General features: G+C 35.3%; 1 protein-coding gene across 1 annotated transcript in view; it reads right to left on the reverse strand.

Moving 5' to 3' along the window:
• The window catches only part of DNAJC1 (DnaJ heat shock protein family (Hsp40) member C1), a 195556-nt gene that overhangs the window by 72841 nt on the left and 96483 nt on the right, over positions 1-26232 (reverse strand). Inside the window, exon 8 of the mRNA XM_087825451.1 lies at positions 15936-16099. Coding sequence (XP_087681577.1) covers positions 15936-16099 — 164 coding nt within the window. The remainder of the gene's footprint in view (positions 1-15935; positions 16100-26232) is intronic.

The raw sequence follows: 26232 nt of genomic DNA on the forward strand, positions 1-26232 counted from the left end.
CAGCAAGAAGCAGGCTGGTATTTATATCCACTAATTCCCTAAATAGAATAGCAAAATAATTTGCATAAATACAGTGAATCTTGGAGACAGATGAAGATTAGTTGAATCAGAGTTTTAGTAAAAGGTAAAGGAACTGAATTTTCCTCAAAACAGCAGTGTTCTGAAGTTCACTCATACCAGTTCATGAGAGCCAATAGCTAGACTTCCAGAAACTTTGTGAGGCAGTTGTTAAACACACCACATCATTAAAAATTAAGTTTTATAAACTTTTAATTATGCTAAAAAGGTAATATTCAAAACTCATCACTTCCTAACTATTCTACTACATTTTATTATTATGTATGCCTTTGGGGATATTTATTGTATCTACATGGTGCACATATTATATAATGGTAAGCTACTGCTGCACATCTTTTCCCAATTCCACTTTCAGTGAGTTCCTGTTCATAGTTTCAAATCAGCCATGACGGGAGTAATTACCACCGAAATTGGCAAATACTACAAATTGAGGCCTTTTCCCTCCAAAAAGTCAATTTAAAAAAATTTACCAACCCACCATTCTCATGGGGTATTCTAAAATTTGATAAAGAGAGATTTATGATGAGTTTAAAATGAGTAACTTGAAAAACTACTCCCCAAAAGAAACATTGATGACATATAGGGAATATTATCTAAAATGGTACTAAATTGTAAATTAGATCAATTCTGGAATATTCCATAATATAAATAAATGATCATTTTTATTTTATAAAGAAGGATTATACCACCCATCTTTAACTGATTTGCTATGACTCTGGGGGTTTAATCTTGGTTTGGGGTCACCAGAAATGAAGAGAATGGGAGTAAGAGTAGAATAAGAAACCACCAAGAGTCATTCCTGAACACTTTTCAGGTCCATGCTCATAGTTCGAAGTGTTATCAACATTTTTACACAGAAACTGCATTATGAAAGTTGCTTTCTGGTCGAAGATAAATGCACTTCTTTTTCATTTAAATAATTTTCTCTCTTTTAGAGTTACCCACTTATCTCTATTCAAGTACCCGTTTTTTCACAATAGCTGATTTTGTTTCTGCTGTTGCTGTTTTTTATTTATTCACTTTTCTTATCATTACTCTTTAAAAATTTTTGTTTATATGAATGTGAAACTGAGGAGGGTAGACATTTTTTAAGAACTTTAGGATTTTCCCAAGGTACTTTGTCTTGTGGGGTGAGGTAGAGGCCAAATGGGTAAGACTTTAGCCTCCCTCATTTTGACCTTAATCAGAGCTCAGCTTTTAAAAAAAATCTGTTTTAGATATATTGAGGTTCTATGTAAAATATGATTTTTTTAAAAAGGTTCCTTTACAGGGAGGAAGAGAGAAAGAGAAAAAAAACACCAGTCTGTTAAAGAACATAGGTGTGTGTGTATGTGTGTGCAAGTACGCAATATGTACCATCTGTAATTATGAAAGGTGTGTGTTTAGGTAAGAACAGCTTAGAAAGACTGGATCTACTAATGGTTAAAACACCGATGCATTTGTAACTGAATTATGTGCATCATGTATTATATATACATATACCTAATTAAAATTACTGGTATTTGAGACTCTTAAATTAAAATTTAAAGTTACAGAGCATGTAGATAACCTAGGTTCTAAAGGGAACAAGAATTGTTTTAAATCTTCACACAATTACATGTTTTAAAAATAATTTCATGTGTTGTATATCATTTGTAAAACAAGGGCAATACTATCTCTCAAAACAAATGGAAACAAAGAACACTCTATAGAGATAAATACAGTGAGAAGTCTCTGAAAAAGTAAATTTTTAGACAATAAAAAACATTGCTAGCTGAAATAGTGTCTTCAAGAATATAGCTAAGCACCTTTCAAACTAAACAGTCTTTCCAATTCGAAAAGGTAAAATAAATGCACTGATTTAAATTACTAGAAATGCATTTACTTTTAAGGACTATTGTTGTTTTTTTCCTAGAGCAAGTAAATAAATCAAATAGTAAAGAGGAAAGTGCAATAATGACTGTAAGAGAAGGTTTCAAAGAAGATGAAATACTGGCTGCATAGAAGATGTGTATTACACAGACTTTGTTTTCTTTGAGGTCTTCCACTCCAATACTAACCAGGCCCATCTATCTAGCTTAGCTTATGAAATCTGACAAGGGTACAGCCCATGGCACTAAGGATACAAGATAGTGATTTTATTTCTTATTTTATTCATTGCAGCCCCAGGGAGAGAAATGAGAACAGGAATGAAATCTAAGTCTCCTACATAAAACACTGCAGAACATTACCACTGGGTCACCGGGGGGAAAAAAGAAGGAACTATTTTATTTTAAGAGTTTGTTGTAATATTTATGGTGGAAAATTATTTGGTTTGACTTACCCGATGACTCATTAAAATCTCACTTTCATCAATCATGTATTTGAATTACTGTATTCATACAAAAATTACTTGATCTTGCTTATTGGATTTAAAATATATAACTACATTATTTCAGAAATTGAGGGAAAAAAGACTTTCACAATCTTAATTTATGTCAGGCAATTATAAAATATTCAGAAATAACTTTTTATTTGCACTTATCACCTAGTATTTTTACTATTTGTGTATTTGTCATCTTCTATTTACTGCTACAAAATGCTGTAGACACTGTCACTAATGAAAGCCCTGGCAAATTCTGATAGAATTTACTTGGGTTGGACCCTTCCAACAGTTTAAGAAGGTTAAGAAATCCCATTGGTGGATTAATGTCTAATTTACTTACACTGGTTGAGTCATGTAAAATTTCTAGTATTTGAATGTTTTGGTCCTAATAAATGGAAGTTGCATATGATTCAACTAGATACATCACAGTGGCCCTGATAACCACACATCCTTTGTAAAATAGAGAATATGTTACTAATTTAGGGTTCTTGTGAGGGCTAAATAAGCTACTTGATGTATATAACACATAGAACAATATGTGACACACAACATGTTAAGAATGATGATGATGATAAAAATTTATATTTCCCCTATTTGACATGGAATTATCAGTAAAATCAAAAGCTAGCTTTCAACCATGGTATTTTTCTTATGCAATTTGTCCGTATGAGCTATACACAGGTACATTAGCCTCTTTTGTGATCATTCACCACGATGTCATATGCCTTGGGCATCATTTCCTAAAGCTTACCCTCTCCATTATATCATTTCATAGCAATACTTTATGAGAGCTTACAGACATGGAACTTAAAACCTTTCCAAATATATACTGGACAAAACAAAAACTAGTTAGGGAGAATATTATATAAGCTCTGGAAGAAAGAACTTTAAAAAAAATTTTTTTAATTGATTTTTAGAGAGAAAGGGAGAGAGAGGGAGAGATAGAAACATCAATGAGAGAGAAAAACATTAATCAGTTGCCTCCTGGCCTCCTGCATGCCCCCTACTGGGGGTGGAGTCCTACCTGAGGAAAACTTTGTTTTAGGGTATGTCAGTTTACAAAATGTTTTAATATATATACTCTTATCTCTAAGGTAGATAAAGCAGATAATTTCACACTTTTTGTGTGATGTTAAGTTATAAAAAAACTAAAACCTAGATCATATAGTAATAGTGATGCTAAAACTAGACTCAGGTCTCCCAACCTTAAGAGTCCAGTATTTTGTCTCTACCTCCCCCTTCCATTAATATGCTCTCTCAGCAGAAGTCACCATAATGAATTAATTTGGACACTTTATTAATTTAAAAAGTTTCTACTAGAAATATAATGCACATTTCTATGATCAGTTCAACCATAGACAAAAGTTCTAATGAGAAAACTATATAGAAGAATCCGGGAAATGAAATGCAGCATGATCATACAGTTCTCCACACAAAAACTCCAATATGACTTCATTTTAACTAATTACATATGCAATGACCTTATTTCTGAGTGACACATTCGGAGGCACTGGGAGTTAAGGCTTCAATATGTGAATTTGGGGGTGGGACCCATAACACACAACATACAAAATACAGGAAGAAAATAGATCAAGTAAAGGGTGTAAGATCATTTCACTGTTTGAGAAGTGGCAACAAATTAATACAAGATTGTAATAAGTCAAGATGAACACTGAATACCCTATATTACCTACTAAAATAAGAATTAAAAAGTATATAACTATATCAAGTTCATTAAGGGAAGAAGTGGAAATTAAAAATTAACCAATACAAAAAAAAATAGAAAAAAACCCCACATAAACATGAGGGACAAATAGAAAGCAAATGCTAAGTTGATAAATTTAAAACCAAAAAATGTCAGTAATAATACTAAATAAAAATGAATTCAATGCTCACCTAAACACCGTAAACTTAAGAATAAAAAACTATATACAAACAGAAGGCAGTTATAGATATCTTGAAAATACCTATCTATTAGGAAACTGAAGATGAGTCAAAGAAAGAATCACAAGGGAAATTAGACTGCTCTGAACTGAAAGAAAATGAAAAGATGATATCAAAAATTGTGGGACACAGCTAAAATATAATATAAATATATAAATATAAAAATATAAAACTCTAAGTTTAAATAAACCAGTGTTCAGAGGAAATTTACAGCATTAGCACTTAGAAAAGAAGGAAGTTTTAAAATCAATGACCTAAACTTCCACCTTAAGAAACTAGAAAATGAAGAGCAAATTAAATTCCTAATAAGTAGAGGAAAAAATTAATAAGAGAAATCAATAAAATACAAAACTGAAAAACAATACAGGAAATCAATAAAACCAAAAGCTGATATTTAAAGAAAATTAGTTAAATGGATGTACTTCTGTTGAAACTGACCAGAAATAAAACAGAAGACACAAACTGCCAATATGAGAAATGAAAGAGAAGACATCACTACAGATATTAATATGACAATAAAGGAATATTATAAACAACTTAAGCCATTCAACAACTTAGATGAAATATATTCAAACCCCTTCGAAGATATAAATTACCAATGCTAACTTAAGAAAACAGATAAATTCTACACAAATGCATGTAGAAAAGAGTAGGAAACACTTTTCAGTACATTCTGAGGGGCCATCATCATCTGATATGAAAAACAGAAAAAAAATATTAAAACAAAATTATAGACCTATCCCTTGTAAGCACAGATATAATTTTTAAGAAAATATGCACACAAAATTCACAACATATAAAAATGATAATACCTAATGACTAAATGGGGTTTATTTTAGAAATGCAAGGCCAGTTTAGCATTTTTAAATCAATCCATTAATTATATTAACAGATAAAAGAAAAAGATCATATCATCACCCTATTAGATGCAGAAAAAAATTGACTAAATTCAACATCCATTCATAAAAATACTCTCACCAAACTAGATATAGAGGGACTTTTCTGAGCTTGATGAAGAGCACCTAAAAGGCTTGGGCTGACATCATTTTTAGTGATAAAAGATTGAAAACTTTCCAAGATCAAGAAGGAGATAAGGATGTCTTCTTCTCTAATTACTTAAAATAAACACTGGATTGGAGGCTGTGTCCAATCAAAAAGCAACAAAAAGACATACAAGGTTTCCAATTGTACAGAAAGAAATAAAACTGTATTTACAGGCAATATAGTCATCCATGTAGAAAATCCCAAGGAGTCTATATATATAGGCTACTAGGACTAATAAGTGAGTTTAGTAAAGTTGCAGGATTAAAAAAAAAAAAAAACCAATGGACAAAAATCAATTGTATTGCCATATATTCATAAAGAACCATAAGAAACTGAAATTAAAAATACAATTTAGAATATTATAAAACATATGAACTATTCATGTATAAATCTGACAAAAGATGTTCCTAAGAAAAATTAGAGAATACTTAAATAAAATGAAAGCTATACCATGTTCATGGATAAAAAGACTAAACATTTTAAAGAAGTCAATTTTCCTCAAATTTATTTACAGATTCAAATCCTGTAAAAATTTCAGGAGAATTTTTTGTAGAGACTGGCTTGATTCTAAATTTTATATATAAATACAAAGAAATTAGAGCAGTCAATAAAATTTTAAAAAGAACAATGTTGGAGGATTTACACTATCAGATTTCAAGGCTTACTAATAGCTTATTAGCAAGACAATTTATATTAGTATAAATATAGACATATTGATTAATAGAACAGAATAGAGAGCCCAGTAATAAACCAATACACATATGGTCAATTAATTTTCAACAAAGGCACCATGGCCATGCAATGGGTAAAGGATAACCTTTTAAAGAAATAGTGATGGAACAATGGATGTTTAAAAAAAAGTATAAACTTCAACCTTACTTCACACTATAATAAAAAATTAGCTTGAACTCAATTATAGATCTAAATATATGAGCAAAAACTAACGAGAACCTTTTAGGTGAAAACACAGGAGAAACTCTTAATGACTTTGGATTTGGCAAAGATTTCTTAATTAAGTCATAAAAAGAACTTAGCATAAAAGAAAAAAACTTCATAAAATGAAAATCTAAATTTTAAACTTCTCTAATGAACACTATTACTAAAATAAAAAGCAAGTCATGTCCAGCTGATGTGGCTCAGTGGATTGTTATCTCGAGCACCAGGAGGTCATGATTCCATTCCTGGTCAGGGTATATGCCTGGGTTTTGGGCTCAATCCCCAGTAGGGGGCATGCAGGAGGCAGCTGACCAATGAATGACTCTCTCTCATCACTAATGTTTCTGCCTCTTTCCCCCTTCCCCTCCTCTCTTTCTAAAGAAAAAAAAATTAATACAAAAAATTTATTAAAAAAAAAAGCAAGTCATAAACTCAGAGAACATATTTGCAAAACATATAGGAGACAAAGGACTTGCATCTAAAATATATAAAGAACTTTGAACTCAATAACACAAAAAATGGGAATAGATGGCTTCCAGTCAAGATGGGGGGTAGATAAACTCTATGCTCGCCTCCTCCCAATGGCCATGTCAAAATTAAAAACTAAATTACAGAACTATCATTGAGAACTACCCAAAAACTGGCTTAACAGAATTCCTATAACTGAGGATATAAAGACGAAGCCACACTGAGACTGGTAGGAGGGGCAGATATGCAATATGGCAAAGTCCCCCACACAGTGTGGTGGCAATCCCTCCTAACAAGTGAGAGGTCCCAGCCCCACACCAGGCTCCCCAACCTGGGGCATCAGCGCTGGGAAGAGGATTCCACATAACATCAGCCTGTGAAAACTAGTAAGGATAGTATTCCAGAGACAAGGGCTATGGGAGACCAAGGTACTGCAGGACTTAAAGATACAGCACACAGACTTAGTAACTCACAAACTCACTTGCTCAAAGCCCAGCGTAGGGGTAACTTAAAAAGCGCCAGGGGTATATGGGGAGAAACTAAATTGACTAACCTCAGGGTGAGACATGAAGGGGCAGAGGTTGAGGCATCTTTCTCCGGAGATGGAAGTGCTGGCAAGCACCACTGTTCCATTGTTGAACTCTTGTTCTACCCAGACTACAGGTGCAGGCAGGCACCAGTCAGTAATCAAAACACTCCCTACAAACAAAAGCCCTGGACCAGATGGCTTAGGTAAATTTTAATAAACATTAAAAGAAGAATTAATACCTACCCTTCTCAAATTATTCTCAAAATTGAAGAGAGAAGGCTCCCAAACTCATTTTACAAGGCCAGGGTTACCTTGATACCAAACCAGACAAAGACACTACACAAAAAGAAAATTATAGGCCAATATATCTGATGAACATAGATGCAAAAGTACTCAACAAAATATTAGCTAACTGAATTCAGCAATACATTAAAAAGATCATATACCATGATCAAGTGAGATTTATTTCCATTGCAACATTGATTCAATATCTGTAAGTCTATTAACGTGATACACCACATAAACAAAATGGAAGATAAAAATCACATGATCATATCAAAAGACGCAGAAAGAGCATTTGACAAAATCCATCCATTACTGTTAAGAAATCTCAGCAAAGTGGGGATAGAGGGAACACATGTCAACATCATAAAGGCTGTATATGGCTAATAACATGCTTCACAGTGAAAAGCTGAAAACTTTTCCTTTAAGATCAGTAATAAAACAAGGATGTCCACTTAAATCACTTCCATTAAACATAGTATTAGAAATCCTAGCCACAGCAATCAAATAAGAAAACTAAATAAAAGGCATCCATATTGGAAAGAAGTAGAACTGTCATTATTTGCAGATGACATGATATAGAAACCCTAAAGGTTCCATCAAAAACCTATTAGGACAAATGAATTCAGTAAAGTAGAATACAAAAGTAAAATCCCGAATTTGACTGCACTAATAATAAACTATTAAAAGAGAAATTAAAAAAACATCCCATTTACAATTGCATAAAAAAAATACCTAGGAAAAAATTTAACCAAGGAGTTAAAAGACCTGTACTCAGAAAAGTACAAAATATAGTGAAGAAAAAAGTTGAAGAAGATACAAATAAATTAAAGAATATACTCTATTCACAGATAAGAATAACTAATATTGTTAAATGTTCATACTACCCAAAACAATCTACAGATTCAATGCAATCCCTATATTAAAATACCAATGAACAAGTAGTCCTAAAATTTCTATTAAAAAAACCACAAAAAACACTGCAAAAGACCCCCAATAGCCAAAGCAATCTTGACAAAAAAGGACAAAGTTGGAGGTATCATGCTATCTAATATCAAACTACAAGACTATAGTAATCAAAACAGCATTGTACTGTCTTCAAAACAGACACATAGATCAATGAAATAGAACGGACAGACCAGAAAGAAACCTATGCCTATATGGTCAACTAAATATATGAAAAAAGGAGGCAAGAATATATAATTAGGTAAAGACCATCTCTTCAATAAATAAACTCTTTGACATGGCTTTTAGCAATGTTTTTTTGGATATGTCTCCCTGGGCAAGTGAAACAAACAAAAAATAAACAAATGGGACTAAACTGAATTTAAAAGTTTTTGCAAAGAAAAGAAAACCATCAACAAAACAAAAAGGCAACCTACTGAATGAGAGAAGATACTCACCAATAATATATCCAATAAGGGTTAATATTAAAAGTATATGAAGAACTCATAAAATTTAACATCGGGGAGATTAAAGATAAGATGGCAGCGGACTGAGTGGAAGATACACTGACACTCTTCCTGGACCAAACTGGAATTACAACTAAAGTATAGAAAAACCATCCTGAATAATCAACTGCAACTGAAGATGAACTAGCTACAGAGCACCCTCAAAACCAGTGAGGAAAAGTGGAGATAGCACAGAGACTGGTAGGAAGTACAGAGGTGAGAAAGGGCTGGCAGGGCTCCCACAGGCAGCAGCTGAAGGCCAGGAGAGAGATCTCAGCTGTAGGGGTTTCCCACTGAGGACTCTGGGGCCTAAACCCCAGGCTGGGCTTCCCAGCCAAGAACACCAGAACTGAGAAAGGTGCCCACATAACATCTGGCTGTGAAAAGCAGCAGGGTTTCTGTCTGCCAGGAAGAGGCAGCTGGAAATGCAGGTACTCTCTTTAAAGAGCCAACCCATGAAGTTTTGTGTACAGCTACTCACCTTGGGTGCCAGCAGAGGGAGGGAAGAGTGGACTGGAGCTATGGGAGGAGAATCTAGGGTTATGGGCTCTGGAGATAGAACTCAGAGGGCACCCCTCTGGATTCCTGTGCCAAGTCATTCCACAATACTGCAGAGGACATTATTCTCGGGGGGGGGGGGGGGGAATTGCCTCATCATGCTAGAAAACCTCTCACCCTACCCTAAGGAGTTTCTAAAGTCTAAGGCTCGTTAAGAGACATAACAATCAGCCACCCCACCCAGTGGAGTTTCTACAGCTTGAGGCTCATTAAGAGAATCAGATTAATCAGCCTGCAGGCAGAGGCAGACTTCAGAGTCTTTGCCTGATCTGCTTCTGGACCCGGGCATTGGAAAAGCAGACTTTGGTGTGCATCTTGGTCCTGTCCAACAACACCGAGGCCCAGAAGAGGAGCCCTCAAACCCAGGGTTGTTGATAGCTCCAAACATGGTACTCAGGGCCAGTCAAAAACTGCGTGTGACATCAGCCTGCACCAGAGACCCTCCAAAAAGACTGAGAGTCCTAGCAGATCTACCTAGTACATAGAAATAAATCAAGGCAGGCAGCCAAAATGGGGAGACAAAAAAACAAGTCCCAAATGAAAGAACAAGAGAAGTCTCCAGAAAAAGAGCCAAATGAAATGGAGAGAAACAATCTCTCAGATATAGAGTTCAGAATACTGATTGTAAGGATGCTCAACATCATGAAGAAAGATATGGAAACTATGAAGGAAATGAAGAATGACATAGCAGAAATAAAGAATACATTGGAAGGAATAAAGAGCAGATTAGAGGAAGCTGAGGATCGCATCAGTGAATTAGAGGACAGGATAGAAAAAAATCACTCAGAGATCCAAAACAAAAAATAATTAAAAAAAACAGGACAGTCTAAGGGAGCTGTGGGACAACATAAGATGTAACTATATTCACATCATAGGAATGCCAGAGGAGGTCGAAAGTAAGCAAGGGTTAGAGAACCTTTTTTAAGAAATAATGGCAGAAAACTTTCCTAACCTGGGGAAGGAAAAAGTCACACAAGTTCAGGAGGCAGAGAGAGTCCCAATCAAGAAGAACCCAAAGAGGACCAAGCCCAGACACATCATAATTAAAATGTCAAGAATTCAAGACAAAGAGAATCTTAAAGGCAGCTAGAGAAAAGCAATCTGTTACCTACAAAGGAGCTCCCGTAAGGCTGTCAGCTGACTTCTCATCAGAAACTCTACAGGCCAGAAGGGAATGGCATGAAGTATTCAAGGTAACGCAAACCAAGGATCTGAAACCAAGACTACTCTATCCAACAAGGCTTTCATTCAATACAGACAGTGAAATAAAGCGCTTCCCAGGCAAAAAAAGGGTAAAGGAGTTTATCACCACCAAACCAGCATTGCAGGAAATGTTAAAGGAACTGCTGTAATTAGAAGCAGAAATAGAGAAAGAGAGACATAGGCATAAAGAATTAAAATGGCAATAGATAAGTATCTATCAATAATAACTTTAAATGTAATACAAGTCCCTACAAGTTCAAGAAGATTGAAATCATATCAAGCATTTCAGATCATAATGGCATGAAATTAGAAATCAACTACAGTAAAAACACTCAAAAACATACAAACACATGGAGGTTAAATAGCATTAACTTTATTAAACATTGAGTGGGTTACCAATAAGATCAATAAAGAAAGAAAAAGCTTCCTGGAAACAAATGAAAATGAACACATAACCCCAAATCTATGGGACACAGGGAAAGTAGTCCCAAGAGGGAAGTTCATAGCACTACAGGCCTACCTCAAAAAGCAAGAAAAATTTTTAGTAAACTATCTAACCCTACAACTTAAAGAATGAGAAAGCTCCTCTGTGAAGCCGTCTGGACCATGGCTTTTGTTTGCTGGGAGGTTTTTTTATTACTGCTTCAATTTCATCGGTTGTTATTAGCCTATTCAGGTTTTCTGATTCTTCCTGATTCAGTTTTACATGATCTCACTCATATGTGGAATTTAAAAAAACAGACTGAGGAACAAAATAGATCCAGAGACATAGAAGAATGGAACAGACTGATGAATCTCAGTGGGAAGGTGGGGGAGTGAGTGGGGATAGATTAATCAAAGAACTTATATGCATATATACATTAACCCATGGACACAGACAATAGTGTGCTGAAGGCCTGGGTGGGCGGGGCAGGGGTGGATGCAGGGTGGAGGGGATCAATGGGGAAAAAAGGAGGGATATCTGTAATACTTTCAACAATAAAGATAAATTTAAAAAAAGATAAAATAAAAAATAAAACAACACCAAAACCACAAACACTCCCATTAAAAAATGGGCCGAGAGCCTGGCAGGGCATGGCTCAGTGGTTGAGCATTGACCTATGATCCAGGAGATTGTGGTTCAATTCTCGGTCAGGGCACATGCCAGGTTGCAGGCTTGACCCCCAGGCAAGGAGTGTGCAGGAGGCAGCCGATAAATGACTCTCTCATCATTGATGTTTCGCTCTCTCTTTCTATCTCCCTCTCCTTTCCTCTCTCTGAAATCAATAAAGATATATTAAAAAAAAAAAAAAAAATGGGCGGAGGACCCAGATATTTCTGTAGAGGTCAACAGACATATGAAAAAATGCTGCATATCACTAATTATAAGGGAAATGCAAATTGAAACTACAGATATCACCTCATATCTGTCAGAATGACTATCATCAATAAATCAACAAACAAGTGTCAACAAGAATGTGGACAAAAGGAATCCACAGGTGCTTTGGTGGGATTGGAAATTGATGTAGCCACTACAGAAAACAGTATGGAGGTTCCTCAAAAAATTAAAAATAGAACTATCATATGACCCAGCAATCCCACTTCTGGGCTCTTTTTCGAAGAAAACAAAAACACAACTGGAAAAAGATATATGCACCTCCATGTGCACTGCAGCATTATTTATATTACTTAATGTATGGAAACAACCTAAATATATATCAATAGATGAATGGATAAAGAAATTTTGGTACCTCTATACAGTGGAATATTACTTGGCCATAAAAAAGAATGAAATCTTATCATTTGTCAAAACATGGATGGTCCTACAGGGTATTATGTTAAGTAGAATAATTAGACAGAGAAAGACAAATACTATATGATCTCACATATGACTTCACTTTGTTAGTGGAATCTAAAAAAAGTGAACACAAAAAATGCCCAGATCACAGATAAAGCAAACATATGGCTGCTAATCAGAGGTGGGGTGTAGGGGTGGGTGAAATGACTGAAGGGGGCCAAAGGAACAAACTTCCAGTTATAAAATACACAGGTCACAGAGATGTAATGTATAGCTTGCTAAGTATAGTTAATAATACTGTATGGCATAGTCGAAAGTTGGTAATAAAGTAAATCTTAAAGGGTCTTATCACACAAATTTTTTGTAACTATGTATGGTGACAGATGCCAAGCAGATTTACTGTGATGAAAAAAGTTTAATAAGTAATTTTAATGATGAAATATAAAGAACTTATAGATGAAGCTTTTTTGAGATTATAAATAAAACAAGGATACCTATCATCACTCCTAATCTACATGTATTGGAGATTCTCAGTACAAAAGAGAAAAAACCCACATAATACTCAGAGAAACTATTAGAATTTTCAAAAATTTAGAAAGAATGTTTGGTACAAAAATCAACTGTATTTCTACATACCAAACATAGTTAGAACATGAAATTTAAGTAACAATATCATACACCAAGTTATCTAAAAACACTAAATACTTAGAAGTAAATTCAAGGAAAAAAATGTGTAGTATGTACACACAAACAGCTGCAATACATATTTAATTTTTTTTTTTTAAGATCTAAATGAATGAATTTATTCATGGGTTGTAGAGTCAATGCTGTATGAATGCCAATTCTTCCAAAATTGATCTATATGGTCAATGTAATTCCAATTGAACATGGCAGCTAAAAAATTTGTGGAAACTGTTACTTTAAAAAATTATACAAAAATGTAAAGTGGCAATCTTATAGAAGGAAAACAAAGCTGGAAAATTACTGTACCAGATACCTATTATGAAGCTACCGTAATTAAGACTGTGTGGTATCAGCACAAGGATAGACAAGTAGATTAGTGGAACAAAGTAAAAAGTCTGGAAATAGACCCATATGTTAACAGACACTTGTTTTATGACAAGTGGACATATTTGTTGAGCTGTAGGATGCTGTCTTTTTATTAACTGGTATTGGGTAAATCGGTTTGGAAAACTTTTGAAAAAAATTAAACTTGATCATTACCTTACACCCAACACAAAAATCAACCCCAGGGCATAATTGATCTTAAATGTAAAAAGTAGAATATTAAAGCTTAAAGAAGGATTTGAAAATATCTTTATGACCTTGAGGTAGGAAAATATTTCTTAAACACAACACAAAAAACACCAACTAAATGACAAGAAAAGATTGATGATTAAAATGAATAATTTTGTGTCCATGGGTTATGTGAAGGCCTGGGGAGGGGGTGGAGGAGGAAGTCAATGGGGGGGGGGGGGGAAGGGCACATTTGTAATACTTTCAACAATGAAAATAAATTTTTAAAAAATCAGTAATTCTGGCCATCAAAGGACACCATTAAGAGAGTGAAAAGGAAAGTCAGAGTGGGAGGAAATATGTGCAAAACGCATTTATGAAATACAAAAAGAACTCTTCAGTATGAAAAAACACAGGCAACCCAATACAAAAAGACTTGAAAAGGCTCTTTATATAGGAGGATATCAGTGTTTAATAAACTCAGTCTAATTCATCAAAGGATATGCAAATTGAAACATAGATATCACTACATAACTTACCATAATGGTTAAAATATGAAAGACTTGACCAAGTGTTGGCAAGGATGTAGAGTAACTGGTATATCCTGCTGTTTAAGTATAAATTGATATAAACATTTAAAAAAAAACTTTAGAAGTATTTACTGAAGTTGACCTGCAACACAACTCCAAAAATAGAAATTTACATTTTCTGTACTAAAAGTATAATATTACGTTCACAGGAAAGTTATTCATTATGGCCCCAAACTGCAAACAATGCAAATCTCCAACAAATAAATAAATTGTGCTATATGTATTTCTAAATGGACTATTATGCAGAAATAAAAGTGAATAAACTACTGCTAAACACAATAATGAATGAATCTCACAAATATAATATTGAATAGAGGAAAGCAGATAGAAGAGTACATATAGCATGTGTTCTGGACAGAATGTGTGTGTTCCCCTCAAATCTCTATGTTGAAATCGTAATTCCCATTGTGATATGCCCTCATAAATGGGATTAATGCCCTTATCCCAAATGGAAAGAGACCCCAGAGAGCTACCTCACCTCTTCTGCCACATAAAGACACACACAGCAAGAAGACTGCTGTCTATGAATTAGGAAGAGCACCCTCACCAGACACCAAATCTGCTGATGCCTTGATCTTGGACTCAGAATTGTGAGAAATACATAAATGTTTGTTCTTTAAGCTACCCAGTCTGTTATATTTTTGTTACAGCAGCCTGAATGGACTAAGGATGATTCCATGTATAAACTTCAAACAGCAGGTAAAACTAATCTATGATGTTAGAAGTCAGGATAATCATCATCTTGCTGGAAGAAAAGAAGTGACAGCAGGAAGCATGAGAAAGGCTTCTGGGCAATGGTAATGTTCTATTTCTTCCTTCCTTCCTTCCTCCCTCCCTCCCTTCCTATTGGGTGACATTGGTTAATAAAATTATATAGGTTTCAAGTGTACAATTCTATGATAGAGCATCAGTACGAGGCATTTTGTGTTTACCACTGAAAGTCAAATCTCCATCACCAAATATCTGACCCTTCTTACAGTTTACTAAACCCCTCCCACCCCCTTCCCATCTGGTAACTACCATACTGTTGTGTCTATGAATTTTTGTTTGTCTTGTTCGTTTATTTGTTGCTTTCAGTTTTACATCCCACATATGAATAAAATCATATGGCTGAGTCTTTCTGACTGACTCATTTCGCTTCTCATGATATTCTCAAGAGCCATTCATGTTGTTGCAAATGGCAGTATTTCATTCTTTCTTATGGCTGAATATAATTTTATTGTATATATATATATATATATATATATATATATATATATATATACACCACAGCTTCTTTATTTAATCATCTATCAAAGGACACTTTGATTATTTCCATGCCTTAGCCACTGTGAATAACAGCAATGTTCTATTTCTTGATTTTGGAAATGGTTAACTAGGTTTTCTTGTGGTAGATCACTGAGCTCACTGAGATATATAGCTATATATCTATATTTTAGGTACTTTTCTGTATGTATTTGACTCAGCTAAAACAAATTTTCAAAAGTTTATTTACCTGTTTTTTCTGTGCTCTGTTCCTGTTTTCCAGCCAATAATCCATTTGTTCCTCGATTTCTTCTATAGAAGTTCCATGATCATATGATTGAATATATGTACTTTCCAAAGGCATATACACAGGAAATTCAGGTTTTGGTTTTTTTACTTTAACTTTCTTCGGCTCTAAAAAATGTTTAAAAAAAACAATAAAAGAACGAAAATAATTTTTAACATTTTATTCATAGACCATATCTTGAAAGAACACATATTGTTCTTTCATCAAAATATTTAGCTGTAAGTTTTAATGTGCATTATCCACCGGACTGTTTTAAAATAAAACTTGGAGGCCCTGGCCGGGTAGCTCAGTTGATTGGAGCATCATCCTGATACCCCAAGGTTGCAGGTTCAATACCCAGTCAAGGCACAAACAAAAAGCAACCAATGAGTGCATAAGTGGAACAACAAATTGATGTCTGTCTCTCTCTCTCATCAGTAAATAAAAAGCAGAACAAAAAAACCCCTCAGAGATTCTAATGATGAGATAATGATTATGATATAACCACCATATCAATTTGTATACATCTTTAGTTTTCAAAGTACTTTCCATATAATTCTACTAACATGTGGAATCTAAAGAACAAAATGAACGAACAAAATGGAAACAGACTTATAGATACAGAGAACAGATGGATGGATGCCAGAGGGGAGGGGAGGGGAACTGGGGCGCTGGGTGAATAAGATGAAGGAATTAAGAAGTACTAATTAGTAGTTACCCTGGGATGTAAAGTACAGTGTAGGGAATAGAGTCAACGATTCTGTAATGACTATGCATGGTGCCAGGTAGATACCTGAAATCCTGGGGGAGCTCTGTGAAGTATATGATTATCTAACTGAACACTAGACACTCAAAACGAACACGAAATAACACTGAATGTAAACTGTAACTGTAAAATTTTTAAAAATTGGGAAAAAAGCACTTTACATGAAACATTTAATTTTGGCATAATTGAAAGAGCCTGGTCATTAGTGTTTTAATCCTACCTTTACCACCTAATAGTTACATAATATTGGGCAAGTAACTTAACTCTGTGATCAAGTGTCATTTTCTCATCTGTAAAAGAGAGCTAAATCTAATCTCATAAATATGATGTGAGAAAAATGATATATCCCCTATCAAACTACCTGGAACAAAATGGTATACATTCATCTTTTCAATATTTTACAAAGGCAAAATTAATCTGGTGGCATCAGAGGTAGCTATCAACAGATAGTTATCAACTGGCTCTTCATTAAATCCCATTTTGATTAGAGAGTTACCTAGAGAAGCAACTCCATTCTTAATTACTATTGTCAAACTCACACAGCCTTATAACCATATCTTTACCATCCTGTGTGTGTATATGTGTGTGTTCGCATGTACTACAATTTAATAAAATTAATATATTGGCATAGGAATAGACAAAATCCCGGAAGAGAATAGAGAACCTATAATATTTCAATTAGGTGGGAAAAGGATTTATAGATGATACTGGCACAACTGAATTTCCATTTGAAAAAAACTACTGGAGAACCCAGCCAGTTTGGCTCCGTGGTTAGAGTGTTGGCTCTTGGACTGAAGGGTCCCGGGTTTGACTCCAGCCAGGCTCCAGCCCTGGTCAGGGCACGTGCGGGAGGAAACCAAGTGATGTGTGTCTCTCACATTGATGTTTCTCTCTCTCCTCGCCTCTGCCCCTTCACCCTCTCTGGAAAGCAATGAAAAAATATCCTCGGGTGAGGATTAAAAAACAAAACAAAATTAAAACAAAACAAAACACTGGAACACATACAGAAATAAATCCCAGGTGGATAAGAGATTTGACTTAAACAAAAATCTAAACAACTACCTGTACTATTGAAAGAAAGAGGAAGTCTTAACTAGAAACCCAGATGCTATCAAAAAAGATAAAAGATGGGATAAAAAAATCAAGAGAAATAATAGATTTGGAAAGAACTTCTATAAATCAAAGTACAAACAAAATATTGATAGACTATATAAAGAGATCCTATAAAGTGACAAAGGGATAAGCAGTCCAATAGAAAAAAAATGGCCAAGAAGAATGTACATTAAGAATACAGTGCTGTGGGAAATAGTTCTGTTTAGAAAGAATATTACCTTAACTAGAAATTATGTGGAATCTACTACTATATTTTATTGGATATTGCTTCAATACTTTAATACTTGTAGGATTTTGAGTTGATGACTTAAAAAAAAAAAATCCCACAACAAACCCACGACAGACACTATAATAGGAAATCAGTAAATTAAATGACATGTGAGTCTATCATAAAGGTATGAACAATCACATAGCGTGTCACCAGAGTACCATACAAGCCCAAATAGGAGGCTAGGTTTTTGTTTTTGAAAACGTTTTTCAAAAAAGAAGCCATAAAAATTGATTCCATATGAAACCTGTCACATTACTCAGTTTCTCTCAATTTTTTTTTAAAATTCTGAACAACAGAGTACTGCTAAGGGACATCACACATAAATAAGAAACCATCTAATGAGAACTAATTTCAGCTTCTTATAGAGAATCAGTTACAAAAAAGAGGTAAATAAATCTGGCTGTTTGTATTTATTTCTGGGGTGTTTCACGACCATTACAAGTGTTTGATACCTTTTTAAATAAACATTTAAAAAATCACTTTAAAAAGTAGTACAAAACTTCTACTTCTGGAAAAATGGAGAAGTACTTTTCCATAGTCATCCCACTAAGAAAAACTAAAAGTCCTAAATTTTTTATATGAAATAAATACAACACAATTCTGAATGTTGGAGAGAAGACAGACCAGCTAGGTAAGGCAGGGCCCAATGAACACCAAGGTGGTGACTTCTGTGAGGTTTTTTTGGCCTCATATATCCCAGATCAAAAAAAGAATGAAAATAAGAAAGAAAAAAAAACAGCCAAAGACAAAACTTTTAGATAATAACCAATCTACTTCAGGAAAACAGAACAGAAAGAACTGACAAAACCCCCCTCTATGCCAGCAAGGCTAATGGGAAGCCTAGATTTCTGCCATTGTGAGGCTGTAACGAGGCACCCCAGTCTCCCCACCAGGGTGACGTGGGAGAAGGCTCCATAGGAAGCCAGACTTTCATCCTGGCTGAGAGGTAATGAGGATCACCTTTCCCTGTAGAGTCAGCAGAGAAAGTGGGTAGCCTGGATTTCCACATCCATCCAAGGGTAATGAGGTATCCCTATGCTGCCCTACCAGGATGGTTTCAGAGGAAGCAGAGAAGATACTCAGGGCTTTCACAACTGCCCAGCAGTATTGAACTCCCCACACCCCATCCCCCGGCCACCACAATGTCAGCAGAGGCCAGGTGGGGAGCAGTAAGTAGGCATTCTTTCCTGTCCCAGCCAGGGTGCTATCAGTAGAGGCCTGCCCAACAGGGCAAGCAGGAACACCCATACCTGCTCAAACCCGAGAATATTCACAACCACCCTGTCCCTCAGCTGTGACATAGGCCATGAAGTGAAACTGGACTTCCACTCCTACCTGACCAAAACAAGGCAGCAACCCTGCCGTTCCACTACTAGAGCTCTGTCAGAGAACATCAGGTAAAATAAAAGATTTAAATAAGATCCAGAGTCTTATAATACCCCAAATGTATAAGTTTTAATAAAAAACACAAGTACCAAGAATATCTCAATTTGAATGAAAAATAATCAATAGATGCCAACAAGATGAAAGAGATACCCAAATGATCTGACTAGGAGTTTAAAACAGCCATATAAAAATGTTTTGACAAGCAATAATAAACATTCTTAAAATAAAGAAATAAAAAGTCAACAGCAAAAAAATACAAGACATAGAGAACTAAATGGAAATGTAAGAAATGAAAAGTATATTAATTGAAATTTTAAAAAATGAATAGGCACTCAACAGAAAAATGGAGCAGAGGAAAAAAAATCAGTGAATTTGACTATAGAATAGAAATTGCCCAATCTGAAAAACAGGGAAAGCAGATTAAAAAAAAAAAAAAAGATGATCAGAGTGTTAGGGACTTTTGGGACTATAACGACCTAACATTCATGTCACAAAATTCCTGAAAGAGAAAAAGAGGGCAGGACCAAGAGAGTATTCAAAGAAATAATGCCTGAAATTTGCCAGAGCTGGCAAACACCACAAACCTACAGATTGAAGAAGCTTAGTGAACCTCAGACAAAATAAATACAAAAAAATCCACGCTCAGATAATGAGAATCAAACCTCTGAAAAAATAAGAAAAAAGAAAAATATCTTAAAAGTAGCAAGGGAGAAATGAGACCTTACCTGTAGAGGCAAGGCAAATTCAAATGACAATAGATTTTGCATCCAAAGACATGTAGCCAGAGTGAAATGGCATATTTTCAGGTGCTGAAAGTAAAGAACTGTCATCTCAAAATTCTGTACCTAGTGAAAATATCCTTCAGGAATAAAGGGAAAGCCAAGACATCTGCAGATGAAGGAAAACTAAGAAAATCTGTTACCAGCAGACCTGTCTAATAATAATGGCTAAAGGAAATTATCTAAACAAAAAGGAAATCATAAAAGAAAAAAAATTTTTACAACAGAAAGGAAGAAAAATAAGAGAAACAGTAAAAATATGGGTTAACACAATAGATTTTCTTCCTCTTCTTCAGTTTTCTAAATTGTGCTTGACAGCTGAATTAAAATAACATTCAATGTATGTAAATACGTAAGACAATTATAAGTGGGAAAGGTAAATGGATGTAAAGGGAGGAAATGTTTCTACACATCACTTGAAATGGTAAACTGTTGACACCAGTAGATTGGATAAGTTATGAATATATATCATAATACCTAGAACACCCGCTAAAGAAGCTATACAAAGTGATACACTAAACAAAATTATAAATAAATCCAAATGGAATTCTAAAAAAAATATTCCAATAACCCACAGAAAATCAGGAAAAAGAAAACAGAGAAATGAAAAAGAGAACAAAGAGAAAACAAAAATTAAAATGGCAGACTTAAGCCCTAACATATCAGTAATTACATTAAATGCAAATGGTCTACATAGTCCAACTAAAACAGAAATTGGTACAGTGGATGAAATATTGTGACCGATGTATATACTATCTACAAGAAACTTACTTCAGATACAACAATATGAGTGTTTGAAAGTAAAAAGATTGAGAAAGATATACAAACATTAATCAAAAGAAAGCAGGAGTGGCTATGCTAATATCAGATAAGCAGACTACTAACAAAGAAAATAATCAGGGATAGAAACATTATATAATGATTAAAAAAAAAAAGTCAATCCATCAAGAAAACATAGTAAACCTAAATGTGTATGTTATGCACCAAACAACAGAGCTGCCAAATACATGATGCAAAAAGAGAAATAGACGAATTCACAATTACTGGCAAAGATTTCAACATCCCTCTCTCAATAATTGATTGGCTATCCAAACAGAAAATCAACAAGGATACAGAATAACTCAGCTGTATCAACAACCAACTAGATCTAATTTGTATTTATACAATACTCCATTCAATAACAGCAGAATACACATTTCAAATGGCTATAATATATACTACAAAAGACCATATCTTGATATCATAAAACACACCTCAACAAATTTAAATGAACTGAAATCATACAAGGTGGGCTTTCTGATAAAAACAGAACCAAATTAGAAATCGATAACAGAAAAATAATAGGAAAATCCTCAAACACTTGGAAATTAAACTACATATTTCTAAATAATTCATGTATAAAGAGGAAGTCTCAAGAAAAAAAAAGACAAACTGAATCAAATGGTAATACAATATGTAAAAACATGGGGGACACACCAAAATGGTACTAAGAGTGAAATTTATAATATTAAAAGCTTACATCAACAAAGATGAAAGGCCTTAAGTCAATAATCTAAGCTTCCACATCAAGAAACAAACAAACAAAAAATTCAAAAGATCAAAACAAGCAGAAGGAACAAAATAATAAAGATAACAAAAATCAATGAAATGGAAAACAAAAGCAATAGAGAAAAATCAATGATACAAGGAAATGGTTGTTTGAAAAGATCAATAAAACTGACAAACATTTGGCAAAACTGACAAAGAAAAAAGCGAGGAGACAAAAGTTACCAATATTAACAATGAAACGGGAAATTGCTACAGGACATGCAGATATCAAAAGGACAATAACTGAAATATTAGGAAAAGCCCTACACACATAAATTTGACAATTTAGATGAAATTGACCAATTGCGTGAAATACACAAACTACCCCAACTCATCCATGAAATAGATGCATGAAATAGGTAAGTATTCGAAAAGCCGGTAACTATAAAGAAAATTCATTTTGTAATTTACAAACTCTGAGAAAAGAGATATACAGGTTTACACAGTTCGCTAGTGTAATATTCCAAATGTTAAAGAGTTTATACTGAAATCATACAAAGACAGTAAAACTATAGACTATCTCACATGAATATAGATGGAAAAATCCCAAAAATATTAGCTAATGGATATGAACAATATATATTAAAAAAATACACCATGACCATGTGGTATTTACTGCAGTGATGCAAGCCTGGTTCAATATTAAAAATTCAATCAATGTAATCCTCTATATTAACAAGCTGTAGAAGAAATATCACATGATAATAGAAACTGATGCAAATAACAAAATTCAACAACCAGTCATGATAAAAACAAAAACAGAACTCAGAAAACTAGGAATAAAGGGAAACATTGTCAACTTTATATCGAGGACCTACAAAAAACCTACACTAACATCAAACTTAATGGTAGAACACTAAATGCTTTTAGCAGAACAACAAAGCAACAAAAGAAGGATGCCCTCTCTCTTCATTCTTGTTCAACACAGTTCTGGAAGTTATAGCTAGTAAATTAGGCACAAAAGGAAATAAAATACTTACAAATTGGAAAGGAAAAAATTAAACTATCCCTATTGTCATATGATATGAGTGTCTACATAGAAAATCCAATGACTCGGAGATCCAAGATAGCGGCGGACTGAGTGGAAGCTACACTGACACTCTCCTGGGACCAATCTGGATTTACAACCAAAACACAGAAAAACCATCCTGAAAACCAACTGGAGATGAGCTGGAGAGTACCCTCATAACCAAGGAGGAAAAGTGGAGACAGCATCGAGATTGGCAGGAAGTGCAGAGGCGAAAGAGGGCTGGCTGGGCTCCCAGGCAGCAGCTAAAGGCCAGGAGGGAGATTTCAGCTGTGGGGGGTTCCCACTGGGGCCTAAACCCCAGGCTGGGCTTCCCAGCCAAGAGCATCAGAACTGAGAAAGGTGCCCACATAACATCTGGTTGTGAAAAGCAGCAGGGTTTCTGTCTGCCAGGGAGAGGCAGCTGGAACTGCAGGCACCCTCTTAAAAAGCCAATGCACAAAGTTTCCTGTGCAGCCACTCACCTTGGGCTTTGGTGGAGGGGGAGTGGAGTGGACTGGAGCTGTGTGGGGAGAGTCTGGGGAGAGTCATTCCCCCAGACTGTGGGGGACATCTTTCCTAGGTGAATTTTTGGCTTTTGCCTGAGGGGGCGAGCAATTGCCCCACCCTGCTGGAGAGCCTCTAGCCCTGCCCAGAGGAGTTTCTACAGCCTGAGGCTTGTTAAGAGACTGCTAACAACAAGCCGCCCCACCCTGTGGAGATTCTACAGCCTGAGGCTCATTAAGAGAATCAGATTAATCAGTCTGCAGGCAGAGGCAAACCTCTGGGTGCTTTGAGTCTTTGCTTGATCTGTTATGGAATCTGGGCCCTAGAAAAGCACTTTGGTGTGCATCTTGGTCCTGTCCAAACACACCCAGCTCCAGCAGTGGAGACCTCAAGCCTGGGGTTGTTGATAGCCCCAAACACGGTACTGAGGGCCAGTCACAAACTGCGATTGACATTGGCCTGTACCAGAGACCCTCCAAAAAGACTGAGAGTCCTAGCAGATCTACCTAACACTTAAAAACAAATCCAGTCCGGCAAGGCGTGGCTCAGCGGTTGAGTGTCCACCTAAGATACTAGGCGATCGGGGTTCGATTCCCAGTCAGGGCACATCCCCAGCAGGGGGCATGCAGGGGGCATGCAGGAGGCAGCCGATCAATGACTCATCATTGATGTTTCTATCTCCCTCTCCTTTCCTCTCTCTGAAATCAATAAAGATACATTAAAAAAAAACACAAACCCAAAAAAGTAGCCAAAATAGGGAGACTAAAAAACAAGCCCCAAATGAAAGAACAAAAGAGGTCTCCAGAAAAAGAGCCAAATGAAATGGAGAGAAACAATCTCTCAGATATAGAGTTCAGAATACTGATTGTAAGGATGCTCAAGAGCATAAAAAAAGATATGGAAACTATGAAAAATGACCAGTCAAAAATGAAGAATGACATAGCAGAAATAAAGAATACATTAGAAGGAATAAACAGCAAATTAGAAGAAGTTGAGGATCGGATCAGTGAATTAAAAGACAGGGTAGAAAAAAATGAATCAGAGACCCAAAACCAAAAAAACAATGAAAAAACAGGAGTCTGTCTAAGGGAGCTGTGGGACAGCATAAAATGTAACAATATTTGTATTATAGGAGTGCCAGAGGAGGTTGAAAGTAAGCAAGGGTTAGAGAACCTATTGGATAAAATAATGGCAGAAAACTTCCCTAAGCTGGTGAAGGAAAAAGTCACACAAGTTCTGGAGGTACAGAGAGTCCCAAGCAAGAAGAATCCAAAGAGGCCCAAACCCAGACACATCATAATTAAAATGCCAAGAATCCAAGACAAAGAGAAAATCTTAAAGGAAGCTAGAGAAAAGCAATCTGTTACCTACAGACGAGAACCCAAAGGTTGTCAGGTGACTTCTCATCAGAAACTCTTCAGGACAGAAGGGAATGGCATGAAGTATTCAAGGTAATGCAAAACAAGGATCTGAAACCACAACTATTCTATTCAGCAAGATTATCAATCAAGCTGGATGGTGAAATAAAGAGCTTCCCAGACCAAAAAAAAAGGTTAAAAGACTTTATCACTACAAAACCAGCATTACAGGAAATGTTAAAGGAACTGCTGTAATTAGGAGTAGAAATAAAGAGTATGAGAAACATAGGTATAAAGAAACAAAATGGATCTTTCAATAATAACCTTAAATGTAAATGGATTGAATGTACCAATAAAAAGATAGAGGGTGGCTGAATGGATAAGAAAACATGACCCAAATACATGCTGTCTACAAGAGATTACCTACCTAAGAACAAAAGACTCACACAGGATGAGAATGAAGGGATGGAAAGAATTTATAAAAAAATTTTAGAGGACTTTAAGGGAGAGATTGACAGCAATACTGTCATACAAGGGGATTTTAACACTCCACTGACTTCACTGGCCTGGATGGCTTCACAGGGGAGTTTTACCAAATATTCAAAGAAGAATTAACACCTACCCTCCTCAAACTATTTCAAAAAATCCAAAAGGAACATTTCCAAACTCTTTTTAAGAGGTGAGCATTAGCCTAATTCCAAAACCAGATAAAGACACTACAAAGAAAGAGAATTACAGGCCAATATCCCTGATGAACATAGATGCTACAATCCTCAACAAAATATTAGCAAATCAGATCCAGCAATATATTAAAAAGATCATACACCATGACCAAGTAGGATGTATTCCAGGGATGCAAAGCTGGTACAATATTCGAAAATCAATAAATGTGATACATCACATAAACAAATTGAAAGACAAAAATCACATGATCATATCAATAGATGCAAAAAAGCATTCAATAAAATCCAACACCCATTTTTGATAAAAACTCTCAGCAAAGTGGGAACAGAGGGATCATACCTCAACATAACAAAGACTATATATGACAAACCTACAGCCAACATCATACTCAATGGGCATAAAATGAAACCATTTCCCCTAAGAACAGGAACAAGACAGGGGTTTCCACTTTTACCACTCTTATTCAGCAGAGTACTGGAAGTCCTAGCCACAGTGACCAGACAAGAAGAAAACATAACAGGCATCCAAATTGGAAAGGAGGAAACAAAACTGTCATTATTTGGTGGGGAGAGGGACTGGGGAGGAGGATGGGATGGGATGGGGTGGAATGGGTCATTGGGGAGAAAAGGGACATCTGTAATATTTTAAACAAAAATAAATAAATAAATAAGTCATTAATCATCAAAGAGATGCAAATTAAAAACACAATGAGGTATCACTTCACACCTGTCAGAATGGTTCCATCAACAAATGAATGAACTACAAGTGCTGGTGAGGGTGTGGAGAAAAGGGCGCCCTAGTACA

Source organism: Miniopterus natalensis, chromosome 1 (genome assembly GCF_054644295.1).
Source record: "Miniopterus natalensis isolate mMinNat1 chromosome 1, mMinNat1.hap1, whole genome shotgun sequence".
NCBI classification, from domain to species: Eukaryota; Metazoa; Chordata; class Mammalia; order Chiroptera; family Miniopteridae; genus Miniopterus; species Miniopterus natalensis.